This window comes from Mesoplodon densirostris, chromosome 11 (genome assembly GCF_025265405.1).
Source record: "Mesoplodon densirostris isolate mMesDen1 chromosome 11, mMesDen1 primary haplotype, whole genome shotgun sequence".
NCBI lineage: Eukaryota > Metazoa > Chordata > Mammalia > Artiodactyla > Ziphiidae > Mesoplodon > Mesoplodon densirostris.
Window position 1 is genome coordinate 74202770 of NC_082671.1, and position 14628 is coordinate 74217397.

The following is a 14628-nucleotide window of genomic DNA, read 5'->3' on the forward strand; positions in this document are numbered from 1 at the left end:
ATATATGTCCATGCCACTCTCTCACTTCGTCCCAGCTTCCCCTTCCCCCTCCCTGTGTCCTCAAGTCCATTCTCTATGTCTGCGTCTTTATTCCTGCCCTGCCACTAGGTTCATCAGTACCGTTTCTTTAGATTCCATATATGTGCGTTAGCATGTGGTATTTATTTTTCTCTTTCTGACTTACTTCACTCTGTATAACGGACTCTGGGCCCATCCACCTCATTACAAATTACTCAATTTCATTCCTTTTCATGGCTGAGTAATATTCCATTGTATATATGTGCCACATCTTCTTTATCCATTCGTCTGTCAGTGGGCATTTAGGTTGCTTCCATGTCCTGGCTATTGTAAATAGTGCTGCAGTGAACATTGGGGTACATGATTCTTTTTGAATTCTTATGATTAATAATCTGTCAGTATTGTTCCCACTCTCTTGGGGTAATTTTCAGTCAGCTGGTAGGCAAAACCTGTAAACAAGGGATCTTCTTGCTCATCCATTCCATGAGTGCTCACATTTCACAGACCGGAAACAGGAACCCACAGAGGGGAAACGGCTTGCCCAAGGTTAAGTACTGGTGTGTGTCTCATCATCTTGTGCCCTGATACTGTGCTGGAGAAAGACCTGCTCAGTGGAGGGGACTTTGGGTGCTTTAAGCTTTAGTCTTTTGTCTTTGCCTCAACACTCACCCATTCTTGGCTTATGTGGTAATTTTTAGAACTGAACTCCTTTGGTTGTTATTGAGTTAAGTTATCCATCACTGGCTTGGTTACACATAGCTGATGAAGTTCAGATGCATTTATAACTGGAAACATCAACAAGATCCCTAGAAGCAAGGACATGGCTCTGGAGAATTTGCCCTTCAATAATAGCACTTTGTGGAGTACGTATCTAAACAGTTCTAAGAACTGTTAGTGAGATTTCTTTAAAACAGAGGAGAGCTGGGGAGGGGTGGGGAGAGAGGAGTTCCGTGTACCATATACTGTACCAGATACCCTATTATGATATCCTGCAGCAAGGAAATCTGATCGATTTTATTGATTCCCCAGCATTGCCCCCACGTATTCTATGTCAACACCCAGAACCATGACCATGGAATGCCTTGTGGAACAGGTTCTTTAGAAGCCCACTGTAAGAAACATTTCCCTGGATAATCTGGGCTCTATTAAGAAGGGAAAGGATTCTGAGAGAGGGGACCATCAACTAAGCAGTACTTGGTAATGATGGACATCAAACCACTGAAGTTTCTAGGAATGTGGAAATGAGGGATTTGATAGGGAACAACATTTTTGCCTAAAAATCCCTATAATGAGGAAAACAATTTCAAATATTTATTTCTAAAAGTTCCATCTATATTACAGGTTCTTTGTAAAAGTCGTTACTTTTCCATTCATCCCCTTTACATTGAAGGGTCGGATTCAGGTGTGTGTGTTTTTTCCCAAAAGCATGAGATAGCATACCACCGACAACCATTTTTTCATAAAGACAGAAATGCATAAATCGACTTTACGTATGCCATTTATTATAAGTCCTTTGCCATGAGTTAACCAGCTAAGCTCTCTGTTGGGCAGAAGATTTTCATTGTCATTCCTCATGTCTTTAGAAAGTATTGTAAAAATTCTATATTTTCTGTCTTGTCTTTATAAAGTTAACCAAATCAACGACATCTAATAGTACTAATGCACACTGGCTCCCAGTGTTTTGTTGCAAACTTGCCTATCCGTGATACAGAAAAGGAATTCAGTGTGGGGCACTGCCTCTGTAACTTTTCTTGGTATCCTTTCGTTATTCCAGTTAAAGCAGCTGTACCTTCAGTCATTCCACATACGCACGCTCCATAAAACATTACCATCATTAAAGTAGGAATTCACTGCTCAGAATATCACTTCCCCAGGACATCTTTCCTTTAGTGCTCCCTGAAAAGTTGTTCTTTGTGTATTTCATTTTCTAAACAGAGTCTTGCAAATAGCATAAGATGACACATGTCAGAATCCTCTGTACTTGGATTTAACTCTATAGCAAATCACCCATGTAATTTGTTTTAATACTAGTTTCTCCAGGCTTTCATCATTTGTTTTCTAGGATTCTTCCTATAATATTTGCTGACCCAGGAATTTAATTCATTTGTTACCAGCTTATCTTCTGTGTGTGTGTCCAGCCATTTTTGCCAAGGCAGGAAAAACAAGTGTTTTCCTTATTGGATTTTATTATCTTTCATTTTGACGTATGAAATCTCCAAAGAGACTGCAGAACTCTTTTCATGGCGTTTAGTGAAACATTGTACATTTCAAGACTGACTATCACAAGACTTTAAACGTCATCAAAAATTTATGGCGGCTCGTCTTTATATTCTGGATGCTTTGTTTTTAAATGTCTTGCTAATCATGCATCTCTGTACTAACGTTAAGTAATATCTCAAGGCATAATACACACTGGGGGTGAAGTTCTTTCTTAACGATCGTGGCTATAAATGGTTTTTGAAATAGTCTTGAGGATTTAATTTTTTTTAGCCAGCTTCTTGTCAGATCTAATTAGACGGGCGTTTCTCTACTTGGAGATGTAGCTAAGGAAGAGCTTGTATTGGGAGCAGAAGTGTCAACTGAGCTGTTTTCTTGCTGGTCCCAAAAGCTTGTGTTACTAGTATTCTCAACCTCTCGTTTCTTTGTAGAACTGGTTTGTGTTTTTTTTTTTTTTTTTTTTTTTGCGGCATGCGGGCCTCTCACCGCTGTGGCCCCCCCCGTTGCGGAGCACAGGCTCCGGACGCGCAGGCTCCGGACGCGCAGGCTCAGCGGCCATGGCTCACGGGCCCAGCCGCCCCGCGGCATATGGGATCCTCCCAGACCGGGGCACGAACCCGCATCCCCTGCATCGGCAGGCGGACTCCCAACCACTTGCGCCACCAGGGAGGCCCTGTGTTTTTAATATACACTTTTATTTGGAAGAATTTTTGACTTGCAGAAAAATTGTAAACGTAGTACGTAGAGTCCCATGTGCCCCATCCAGTTTCCCCTGATGTTAACACCTTATGTAACCATGGTGAACTTGTCAAAACTGACACACCAGTGTTGGTGTATTGCTATTACTAAACGTCAGGCTTTAGCTGCATTTCACCAGTTTTTCCATTCCTGTCCTGCTTCCTTGGTCTCCTTTGGTCTCTGACAGTTTCTCAGTCTGTCTTTGTTTTTTCATGACTGACCTTGATACTTCCAAGGCATGTACTGTGCCACACATGTTACTACTAAGGATGCTAACCACCTTTCTTTCGCTAAGGTGGTCTTCTCAGGCTTCTCCACTGTAAAGTTACTATGTTTCCCTTTCCTTCTTCCTTTTTTGGAAGTGACTTATCTACCCCACACTGGAAGTGAGGAGATTAAGCTTCACTTCCTGGGAGGGGGTAGAATCCACGTACATCACTGGGGTTCTTCTCTAGGGAGATTTGTCTCTTTCCCCCAATTATATTTGTTTCTTAAATCATGTGTTCGTAACCCCAAGGACTCACATGTATTTATTTTGTACTTTGGGTTAATAATAATAATAATGCAAGGCTCTTTTTAAGTCCTTTGTTCATTTTATGAGTTATTTTCGTTAAAATTATTGTTATCATTAAATAATATAAATGCACTAAAATAGATATAGTATGATTGGTAGAACGCTTAGCCAGGTTTATTCCTCAGTACATTTCAGTATGCGAGGGCTCAGTATCCTGCCCTCTGCACTGACACAGTTAGATATGGGAGCTCAAATGACATAAGACCTCGCTCCCTCTCCTTCTCTCTCTGTCCCTCTATCTTGCTTTCTTTCTGCCTCTGCTTTCTCTGTCATGGCAGGGTGACTTCTGGCAGCCTCCCCAGCCAGTATGTAGAGCTTCATCATCCAACAAATACATATTGCACGCTTGCTGTGGACCAGGCACCGTTCCAAGCACTGGTTATACGTGGAAAACCAGACAATGCAGGCCCTGCTCTCCCCAGCTTACATTCCAGTGCAGAATACAGATATCAGACAAGACAACAAATGATCAAATTGGTCATTTCAGGCAGGAAAACATGCTATGAAGAAATCAAAGCAAGGGAACATAAGAGTGACTAGCACACATGATCCCATATTGAAAAGAGAGACCCTCTTTCCCTCCGTGACTCTGCAAAGCAACTCTGTTGACCCTTCATGGGACTCATGCCCACGAACGGTCTGGAATGTCTCATTGATCATCCTGAGTCACACGCCCTTGCTGTAGCAGGTCAGGCCTGATCGGTAGCCCTGTTAGAATCATCGGAAGAAGGCAGGGTCTTGATCTGTGAAGGAAGGGTGCAGACCACACGGAAAAGCAACAGCAGGCCACTACAGAAGATGCCTCCTGGGATCCTGGAAGCCAGTTTTGCCTTCTTGGAGTTTCCAAGCAGTGAATCACGGGGTGTCCACCCCCAGAGGCATTACTGACATTCTGCCAAATTGGCTTCTCAACCAACCTTGGTAGAATCCTTCAGCTGAAGGGTCCCTGCCTGTCTCTAGAGGTGAAACCCACCTCCCTCTGTCCTCCTTGTCCTCAAATCAACAGAGGCACTCCCTGGAGGACCCTATGGGGACTCTGTGAAAGTGAATAGAATCTTAGTAATTAATGCCTTAGAGAGGGAGCGCACTGGGCTGGCTACCATCCACAGGTCACATGACTGCAGAGAAGCCGCATTAGGCAACGCCATGGAGGATCCTTGTACTGAATGCATCGCTTTCTCACTTCCTGCTCTCAGAGGCCCATCGGAATTCTTCAGACAGGCCAGAATCCAGTTCAAATTGATTGCTACCCCCATTATATAGCAAAAGAACCAGAAACATTCAACGTGACGAACATGAGAGAACAGAGCAGGATCTTCTCGGATTCATGACCCTCCCAAGATATCTATTTTTCTGTTCTCATTTTTTTCCCTCTTTACAACGTCCAGCACCTCAGGCAGGGAAAAATAAGAAATGTTACAGGTGACAGAACAAGAAATGATAGGCTATAGGACAGGGCCTTGGATGCATGCACTGGCCTAAGTGTCTACATTTTCCAGATGAGGGGACTAAATAATCGCTGAGTTTCATCTGTTTTCTTCCTCTTTCCTGGGTAATGTTTTTGTCTGGGAAGAATTTTTTTTTTTCTGGGACTTATAAAAAATCAAGGAACAACAGGAACCTTTGTAAAAGGAGGCAAAGGGTCACAGAACAGCTGTGGCTTGAAATCTTGAGTATCAAGGACACTGTTTTTATTTAATAGCCACTACCTGGTACTCGTCAGGAATGGGAAAGGAGAAGGGAGAGAGGTGGAATAGAGTCTTTAGCAGTTGGTGGAGGGAAGGAAAGAACCGGAGTGGATTCCATGGCAGTCTGCAAACGTTGACTGGACCTGTCACTGTGCATGCAGAGTTGGACAAACACAAGTCTTGCATTCAAGGAACCAACAGTCTAGGTTTAAATACAGACTGAGGGACAGCGTCACTTTAGAGAAGATCCCATGGGAACGGACCACGTATATTCCCGAGACTCGCGCATGCTGAGCACCAGTCTGCTCTGGGCTCCCTGGTGGATGCCTTTACATCTCTTCTCTCATTGATCCTCTGAAACAGGTATTATTATTGTTTCCTTTGAACAGATTGGAAAATAGAGGTTCAGAGACATTAAGCTGTTTGGGTGACAGAGTTGGGAAGAAGCAAGGGTGGCATTTGCCTCGCTTCCCCGCCTGTTAGCACTCTCCAATCTCTGCCCAGTGTGTTAAACCCACCTTAGCACTTTCCTTTCTGAACAGCCCCCTCTTCGGGCCTCTCCTTGAGGTCCAGCCGGGAGGAGCCTGGCCCCTGGCGTGGCGTCTCCTCTGTGGTCTGTGGTCTGTGCCCATCCTGCCCTTCTGCCCCAGGCTGCCTCCACCTGCAATTCCTCCTTTAAGTCTTGTTTCTTAGTCCTCTTTCCTTTCCTGTCTTCATCCAGCCTTCCTCGTTGGTAAGGTGGATGACTCATGAAGCCTAAAACCAGATGTATTTTGTAATGTAATGAGCACGTGTGAAATGCCTTCACGCCCATCAATCCATCAGTCCTGGTCTTGACCACAAACTGCAAGGCAGTTGCTGTTATGTCCCTTTTATAGGTGCGGGACTGTCTCCATGATACTAGGCAACTATGTGCAGGCCACCTAGCGGATAAGAGCTGGAGCTGGGGCTGGGATCAGGTGCGTGTTCTCATCCTTTTCTAGCATATATCATAATCCTGAAGAGGACAAGGAAAGGGACTTGTGAGACCATTGTCCTTCTCCTTGAAATACCAGATAAGGGAAGAACAGAGGGAGCTTAAATTCCTTCAAAAGAAACTGACAAGCTGTTTGGCCCTTAGATGAAGAAAAGGGGAATATGTTTCTCTATCTGAAAGCCCACATGAATAGGGCTTTTATAACTGATTTGCTATAGACAGAATGTGAGGATTATTGAGAATGTCATCATCATGATTTCCATTCTTGAACCAAAGGGCAGCTATTGAATACTAACTACCTGCCAGGCAGTATAGCACTCAGGAAGAATAATAAGTCATGGTCCCTGCTGGCCCGGAAATTCATATTCCAATGCTGCCAGGTGCAGGAATGTAAATAAATAATTACCAGAGCATGCAATGAGTTCTCTAATAGAGTTAAGTACAAGAGCCTGTGGCACACTGTGGAAGGACCCAGCAACTGCCTTAGGTGTTATATTAGGAATGCTTACAGTGAGAATCAGAAAACCCAATTTGTAGTGGCTTAAAATAAAATAGGGGGTTTGAATTTCTTTCCTAAGAGTCCTGGAGTAAGCAGCTGTAGAATTGGTTTGTAGATCAGCAGTGGGTTGACTTCACAGTCACAGGATGGCTGTCAGAGTGCCAGTCATCACATCTCTGTTCACAACAGGAAGGTGAGTGGGGTGGGAGGAAGACAGCACTTTATCTGAACCTTGTGATTAAGAAATCAAATATATGCTTTGCCATGTGTCCTTTTGAGCAATCCTGTGTCACATGGCCACCCCTAGCTGCAAGGGAGTCTGAGAAATCAGAGAGACGAATCATCATGATTGCTTGGATCTTAACTGGATCATGAGCCACTCACAGGGGCTAGGGACATTGCAACTACAAACAAAATGAATGTTCTTTTAGAAATGAAGAATAGAGTGGAGAGAAAGACTGCTAGGTGGCAACCTTCTGGCATGAGTGGTCAGGGAAAGAGTTACAGAAGAGGTGCATTTGAGCTCAGCTATGAAGGACAAGCAGGCATGAATATGGTAGAGAAGAAATAAAGATATTCTAAGGAGGGGGAAAAAGGCATATGCAAAAGCACTGAGTCATGGAAGACAGGTTCAAGAAATACCAGGAAGTTCTTTTTTTTTTTTTTTTTTTTTTTTGCTGTACGCGGGCCTCTCACTGCTGTGGCCTCTCCCGTTGCGGAGCACAGGCTCTGGACACACAGGCCCCGCGGCCATGGCTCGCGGGCCCAGCCGCTCCGCGGCATGTGGGATCCTCCGGGATCGGGGCACGAACCCGTGTCCCCTGCATCGGCAGGCGGACTCTCAACCACTGCGCCACCAGGGAGGCCCAGGAAGTTCTTTTAGCCTGGAGTTAGAGTTGGAATTGTAAGTGGGAACCAGTTTGCAACAGGCTTCACTGCCAGTCTAAGGAGGACAGTTGTTATTCTGTGAGCCAAGAAAGTCAGTGGAGGTCTTGAGACAGAGACCCATTTTCCAAATACCCCTTATCTCTGTAACTGGGAACACATAAGCCCCGTGTTCTTATTCACGTGGCATTTGCACACAGGTTCTGATATCCTGGCACTTTTGCCAAGAAATCAGAATTATTTTTATGAGCCCTGTGGGTTCCAAGTACTTGAGGAGCGGAGTATGGGCTAAACTCTTTCCATGGCCGTGTCCTTGTACTGAGGTCTCGTTTCTGTCTTTGAACTGCTTTTTCCTGCGCCCTTGATAGGTGATAGTCTCTCGTTTCTCCTTTAATCACGTTGACTTTTGCTGTCTTCCCGGATGATGTTTAAGTTTCCTGGACAGTAATCAATTTTCATCAATTTCTCAGGCTCATTGCAGGCTGACTGCAAGTCTGTACACATACTCAGCCTTTACAGACATTTCAGATCCAATCAGATCACACTCCTGGGGCCCCTGATGCCTGGTAGCTTCTGCAGCCCACCTGCCATGCAACCTGGATGCCTCCTTCTCTACTTCCTCCCAAGCTGGAGGTTCAGCCCATGTATATGAGAAGTCCTAAGTCACCCCAGCAGCCTTCGTGTCCCAGGGATGGTGCCGTGCCTATGTTTGGGAGGGAAGCGTGGGTTTCATTTCTGATCCTGTAATCTTCTGAGAATCTCATGTTCATTGCTGTAAACAGTCAGTTGATGATTACAGACATGGGAGAAATAAGAGAGAGAGAGATTCCTCACGTCTCTACCTCTTTGGGTTTGAATCCTGACTCTCCCACTTTCTAGCTGTGTAACCTGGGGCAATTGGCTGAACTTTCCTTACCTGTAAGATGGGATAATGAGAATATACTTGTAGTATTAAGTAACGTATAACTGAGCCATGACAAATGAAATGTCCAGAGCAGTGCTTGGCACATAGCAAACATCCAATATATGTTAGCTGCTAATATTAACAATAATAATTATTACTGTGCTCATGTGTCCCAGCAGGTGGAATAAGTTATGATCGGTTTTCACAAGCGTCATAGACTCACATGTACTTACCAGCTTCTTGCAGAAACGTATTTTGGGCACATTCCCAGTGTCACTTTGTCTCCTGTGTGTAAGCTTGTCAATGTATGTCATCTACACCACCAGCTTGCTGGCCCTGAGCCAGCGATGATGGGTGATTCTGTCCCTCAAGGGATCAGGAAATGACATTTCTCAGTAGTCAGACATGAGCCGACGAGAATTATCAGCAATACTCATCCTGAGTTGGAGTTTCAGAGGCAGGTGCGTGGTTTAGTGGGAGGAGAGGTGGCCTGGGAGACAGAGCTGGGCGCCACTTCTCCCTCTGCTCTGAGTCTGGGCGAGTGACTTTCTCCCTCTGGGCCTTGGTTTCTCTATACTTGAAGTAGCCCAGCCCAGAAACGATCACCAACAACTTCTCTTTACCATCTCTTTAAAAGCACGAGTCATACTTGTAATTTAAAATGGACAGTTAGTAATGCCTGCCTCTTCCCCTCAGTTGTAGGTTCCAGAAAGAGAGTCTTGGTCTTTTGTGTCCATCTCTGCAATCACAGCCCCTATCGGTGCCTGGCACAGAGTCGGTGCTCATTCTAGTATTGAATGAATGAATGATGCGGCAGAAAGAAAAAGATTTGGGAGTAAGACAGGCCTGCCTGATTTTGTATTAGGATTGGCTACTTACTAGCTGAGAGACCTCAGGATTATTGTCTGTAAAATAGGGATGATAATAGAAACAACGTTACCAGGTTGTTTTGAGGATTGAATGTGAAACCACACATACACATACACACAACAACAGTAACAGCCCTGGCCTATGTCTAGCATATAATGGGTATTAGGTAAACAATAGATATTACTTACTTCTCTGGAGCCTAGCACAGGGGAATGGAGTATTCTCTGTTCTGATGATTAAAAACCTAGGTGGAAAGGTAAATCTGAACATACATTAATAGACTTTGAGTGGGCTTACCTGTTACAGGGCAGCTAGGTTCACAGGGTTTTTTAAAAGCCCCTTGGCCTACCAGTGACCCACCATCTTCTCCCCCTAACTTCCTTTAACCTTTGCCGCTTGTTATATAACCTCAGTATTTACCTGTAGATGATACACAAACCCAGATCCCTGGGCAGACACAGAACAGGATGAGACATGATAGGGTAAGAGATGACCTGGAGGGGGAGGGCAGGGAGCACCCGGAGACCTGCATCCTCGTCCCAGCCCGGGCCTGGTCCAAACTCACCACGTGATCTTGGGCAAGCCACCTCTCCTCTGCAGGCCTCCCTCTCGGCACCTGTAAAGTGCTCAGCCATTGACATGGGACACGATAGCAGTCAGGGACCTGGGGGTTTAGGTTCAGAGCTGGGTTCGTGTCTCAGCTCTGCAACTTACCAGCTGTGAAGTACAGGCAAGTCAAGTACCATCTTTGTAAAATGTACAGTGGGATTCAAATGGGCTCATGACACAGTGTCTCCAATGTGCCTGGTAGATTGGTGAGTGATAAGTGACGATTTGTTTGTCTGGGGACTCATAGGCCAGCCCTGATTTCCCCTTAGTTAAAGTTTTTCCCTGTTGAAGAAGCCCAGGTTTCCTGAGTCAGATGCACATCCATCAGCCTTCCTGCTGGCTTCAGCACTTGGCAAGGACCAGAATCTTTCACAGCAAAGACGTGATCCCCACTGGGTATGAATGTCACCAGCTCGCATGCAATTATTTTAATGCCTGGCCCGGGACCTTCTCCTGCCTGGGTTGGGTGTATTCTCAAGGGAGTCTTCCCTCTCGCACACTTCAGAGGGCACAGGAGGAGAATCGCACATTGTATACTCATCCGTCCCTGAAATGCACACACCGCCAAGTGGCCTCGTTCCAAGGAGCGTCTGCTGTCCCTTTCTGCCCTCTCCTGAGTGCGAGCTGCCTGCTTCCCTCCTCAGGGCTGCCGTGGACCTCCTGCTGGCGGGAGGGAAAGGAGGGCGGAGCGCTCGGGGTGCAGATGGGTCCCATCTTTGAGGGGGAAGAGAACCCACGTATATGGAGCCACTGTGACATGCAGGCACTGTGCCAGGCATTTGTGTAACCCTCTTATAACCACTTTGTGAAGTTGGGGTTACTGATCCCCTCCTTGCACATGAGGAAATTGGGGCCCCAGGAAATGCAACAAGATGCCCAAGGACACGCACAGCTAGTGAAGAGGATGGCTCGGATTCAGACCTAGGCTGGTTTGACAGCCCCGGTTCTTGCTCTGTCGGTACACCTTTGCTGATTAGGGGAGAGCCGTGATGCGGTTTGGACCAAATAGATTTCCTGTTATTCGCTGTACCTTGAGAGAGAGGGGCTTGGTCTTACAAAGCAGTATTTCCCCAGCTCAGATGGTCAGATAGGCTGTCCGTCCCGCCATGGGAGGAGAGAGTGAGAGCCCTGGGGGGCCAGTGGGGGAAGAGGAGAGCTATGTTGTCTCTTCTGTAATGTGATGCAGCGTGAAAAAAGAAGTCTTTAGAACCTGGCTTCTCCTCTTCTCCACAGAGTAAAGAACTTTGGAATCAGATTTATTCAGATTTATGTTTGAATCCCAGCTCCAACATTTACCAGCTTTGTGGCCCTGAGCAAGATACACCTCCATAGTTTCTTCATCCCTTTTTTTTTTAATTTTTTGACTTTTTAAAATGTATGTGTGTATGTATTTATTTATTTATTTTTGGCCACACCCTGTGGCATGTGGGATCTTTGTTCCCTGACCAGGGATCGAACCCGCACCTCCTGCATCGGAAGCACATAGTCTTAACCACTGGACCGCCAGGGAGAGTCCCCAGTTTCTTCATCTTTAAATTTGCGTTCCTTGTTAGGGTCATTATGAGGATTAAAGGAAGACAGTGGATGTGAAACAATGTGGAGCAACATAAGGTTCCACTCAGAAATGATTCCCCAGCCCAGGGGGTGAGCCATGCCCCCAGGCTTCACAGCTGACTCCTAACCAGCGTCCCTGGTCCCCCCTTTGGGCCCTCCCACCCTGCCACTCGCATCTCCTCCATTACAATCAGAGTCATCTTCCCAAAACCCAGAGTTAGTAATTCCCTGCCCCCCTTAAAAATCTCCAGTGATGCAGTCTGAGTTCAGAACATGGTCCCATGGGGCCAGGATCTCCCCTGTCACCTCTGCAGCCACCACATCTGCCCCCCTCCCCCCACCCAGGCCCTGTCTCCCCTGGAAGCTCCTGCTGGGCCTTCAAGCCCCAGCACAGGTACCTCCTTTGGTTTTTTTTTTTGGTTTTCATATTTTTTATTTATTTATTTATTTCGTTTTCATATTTATTTATTTATTTGTGTCTGTGTGTGTGTGTGTGTGTGTTGAAACATTGAAATGCCTTTATTTTTTAATTTTTTTTACATCTTTATTGGAGTATAATTACTTTACAATGGTGTGTTAGTTTCTGCTTTATAACAAAGTGAATCAGCTATACATATACATATATCCCCATATCTCCTCCCTCTTGCGTCTCCCTCCCACCCTCCCTATCCCACCCCTCTAGGTGGTCACAAAGCACCGAGCTGATCTCCCTGTGCTATGCGGCTGCTTCCCACTAGCTATCTACCTTATGTTTGATAGTGTATATATGTCCATGCCACTCTCTCTCTTTGTCACAGCTTACCCTTCCACCTCCCCATATCCTCAAGTCCATTCTCTAGTAGGTCTGTGTCTTTATTCCTGTCTTACCCCTAGGTTCTTCATGACATTTCTTTTCCTTAACTTCCATATATATGTGTCAGCATATGGTATTTGTCTTTCCCTTTCTGACTTACTTCACTCTGTATGACAGACTCTAGGTCTATCCATGTCTTCTTGATCCTCCCTCCACGATTGCCTTCTGTTACCTGTTTGGGGACATGACTCCCCAGCAGACTGTGAGCAGGGGCAGGCACTGCCCGCAGGGGCCTCTGACCATCTCCCAACTCCGTATACTTTAGGCACTTAATAGTTGGAGCCAGCACATATTAAGCGCATGTCCTTACCACTTACGTGCTTTACTTGTATTAATGAGTTGCTTTTTCACGGCAGCTCTGGGAGACGGTGCATCCATCAGTCCTGGCTGGAGGCAAAAACCATACCAATTATTTGAACAGAGAATTTAATCTTTAAAAATGATAACTAGACATAAAGGTTCACTTGGTAACTATAAAAGCGAAAAGAGAAAATTGCAGGAAACAGTTCCCACCCCTGGAGCTGAAGGAACAGAGGGAAGAGGTAGGAACTATTGCAGCTCCGGGCTGGAAGCCACACTCTGGGGTCAGCAGGCAGCTCCAGAGGGAGCAACACCAGGCGGGGACAAAGGACCATGACGCTGCATCTGAGTTTTGAAAAAAACTGCAAAGTGTGCTTAGCTGGTGCTGAAGGAAAGAAGTACCACCACTGGCATGGAGAAAGGGGTAGGGACAGGAACACAGGACGGGGCAAGTTCCTTTTTCCCCCTCCAGACCGTGTCTTCTTCTCACTGCCCCCGTTGGCAGTGCTGAACAGGCAGACACAGCAGAAGTAGGGTTGGCAGAGTCCTGGCTTCAGCATCACAAAGCAGGTTTGGAGCCAAGAGATGAAAGCTCAAAGACTGGCCTTGGCAGGAACTGTTACTATTCCATTTCACAGATGAGGAAACTGAGGCACAGAGAGATTAAGTAATCTGCCTAAGGTTAAATCACTACCTAGAGCAGAACCAGGATTTGACCCCAGGCAGTCTGGCCTCAGCACCCTAGCTCTTAACCCCTGGACCGCAAATGTTGAATGAATGAATGAATGAATGGGCAGGCCCCAGGTAGTACTCAGACCAGTGCCCAGCCATGCCTCCCACAAGCACAGGTCCTTCCGGCCTGACTGCCTCCTTTTCACCTGCCAGGTCATTCACTGGAACTCCCCCAAGAAGCTGCGGGTGAAGAACAAGCACGTGGAGTTTTTCCGCAACCTCTACCTGACCTTCCTGGAGTACGACGGGAATCTCCTGCGACGGGAGCTGTTCGGCTGCCCCAGCGAGGCTGACGTCAACAGTGAAAACGTGAGTGGTCCCAGGGCTCGGCTGCGCAGGTAGCAGTGGCCTCTCTGCTGGTCTGCCAAGGACCTCTGGCGCCAGCCCCCATGCCAGGCTCAGGGCAGGCCCAGGAGGAGCCAGGCACCATCCCCACCTCGGGGCGGTGGCCAGGGGGACAGGCAGATCACTTCTGTGCTCATCCCTGTGGATGCAGAAGGGGGTACGCTCGCCCAGACTAGGTGAAGTCAGAAGGGAGCTGTCAAGCAGAGGAATCAGAGTGAGCAAAAACACCAGTGAAACAACAGGCAAAGGGTCTCTCCACAGCGGGAAGCTCTGAGGTCTTTGTGGACATGACACCCACATGGGAGACCCAGGAATCAGGGTCAGTGCCTGGGGTGGTACAAAAGGTTTTCACAAATGGTCACAGGCATAGCTGACATCTACTATATTGTCCAGTTTCTTCACTGTTTATCATTCTTTTCGTACGTTGTATCTCATTTGATGCTCATAGAAACCCTCTTTCTTCCCCAATTAGAGTTGAAGACATTTAGGCACAGAGAGGTTAAGCAGGTTGCTCATGGTCACACAGCATGTAGGAGCAAAATTGAGACTGATTTGAAGTTCTGAGGAGCAGGATGTGGGGCAGCAGCCCACTGCAGTGGAAAAGGTAGGGCATGTGCGGTCAGGCTAACCTGGGTTTGGCTTCAATCCCTTCCGATTTCCACCTGTGTGACCTCAGGCAAGTTACTCAACCTCTCTGTGCTTCAGTTTCCTCAGCTGTCAAGTAGAGATAAGAAAAAACGGTTATAGGGCCGTTCTGAGACTAAGTGAGAAACTGCATGTAACGCACCTAGCTCAGCATCTGCCATATGTTAGATGCTTGATAAATATTTGCTCCCTGCCCTTTCCTTGACCCTTAGTATTAGACA

General features: G+C 46.4%; 1 protein-coding gene across 1 annotated transcript in view; it reads left to right on the forward strand.

Moving 5' to 3' along the window:
- Window positions 1-14628, forward strand: part of LARGE1 (LARGE xylosyl- and glucuronyltransferase 1) — a 596546-nt gene that overhangs the window by 529812 nt on the left and 52106 nt on the right. The window contains 1 exon segment of the mRNA XM_060112947.1: window positions 13571-13726. Coding sequence (XP_059968930.1) covers window positions 13571-13726 — 156 coding nt within the window.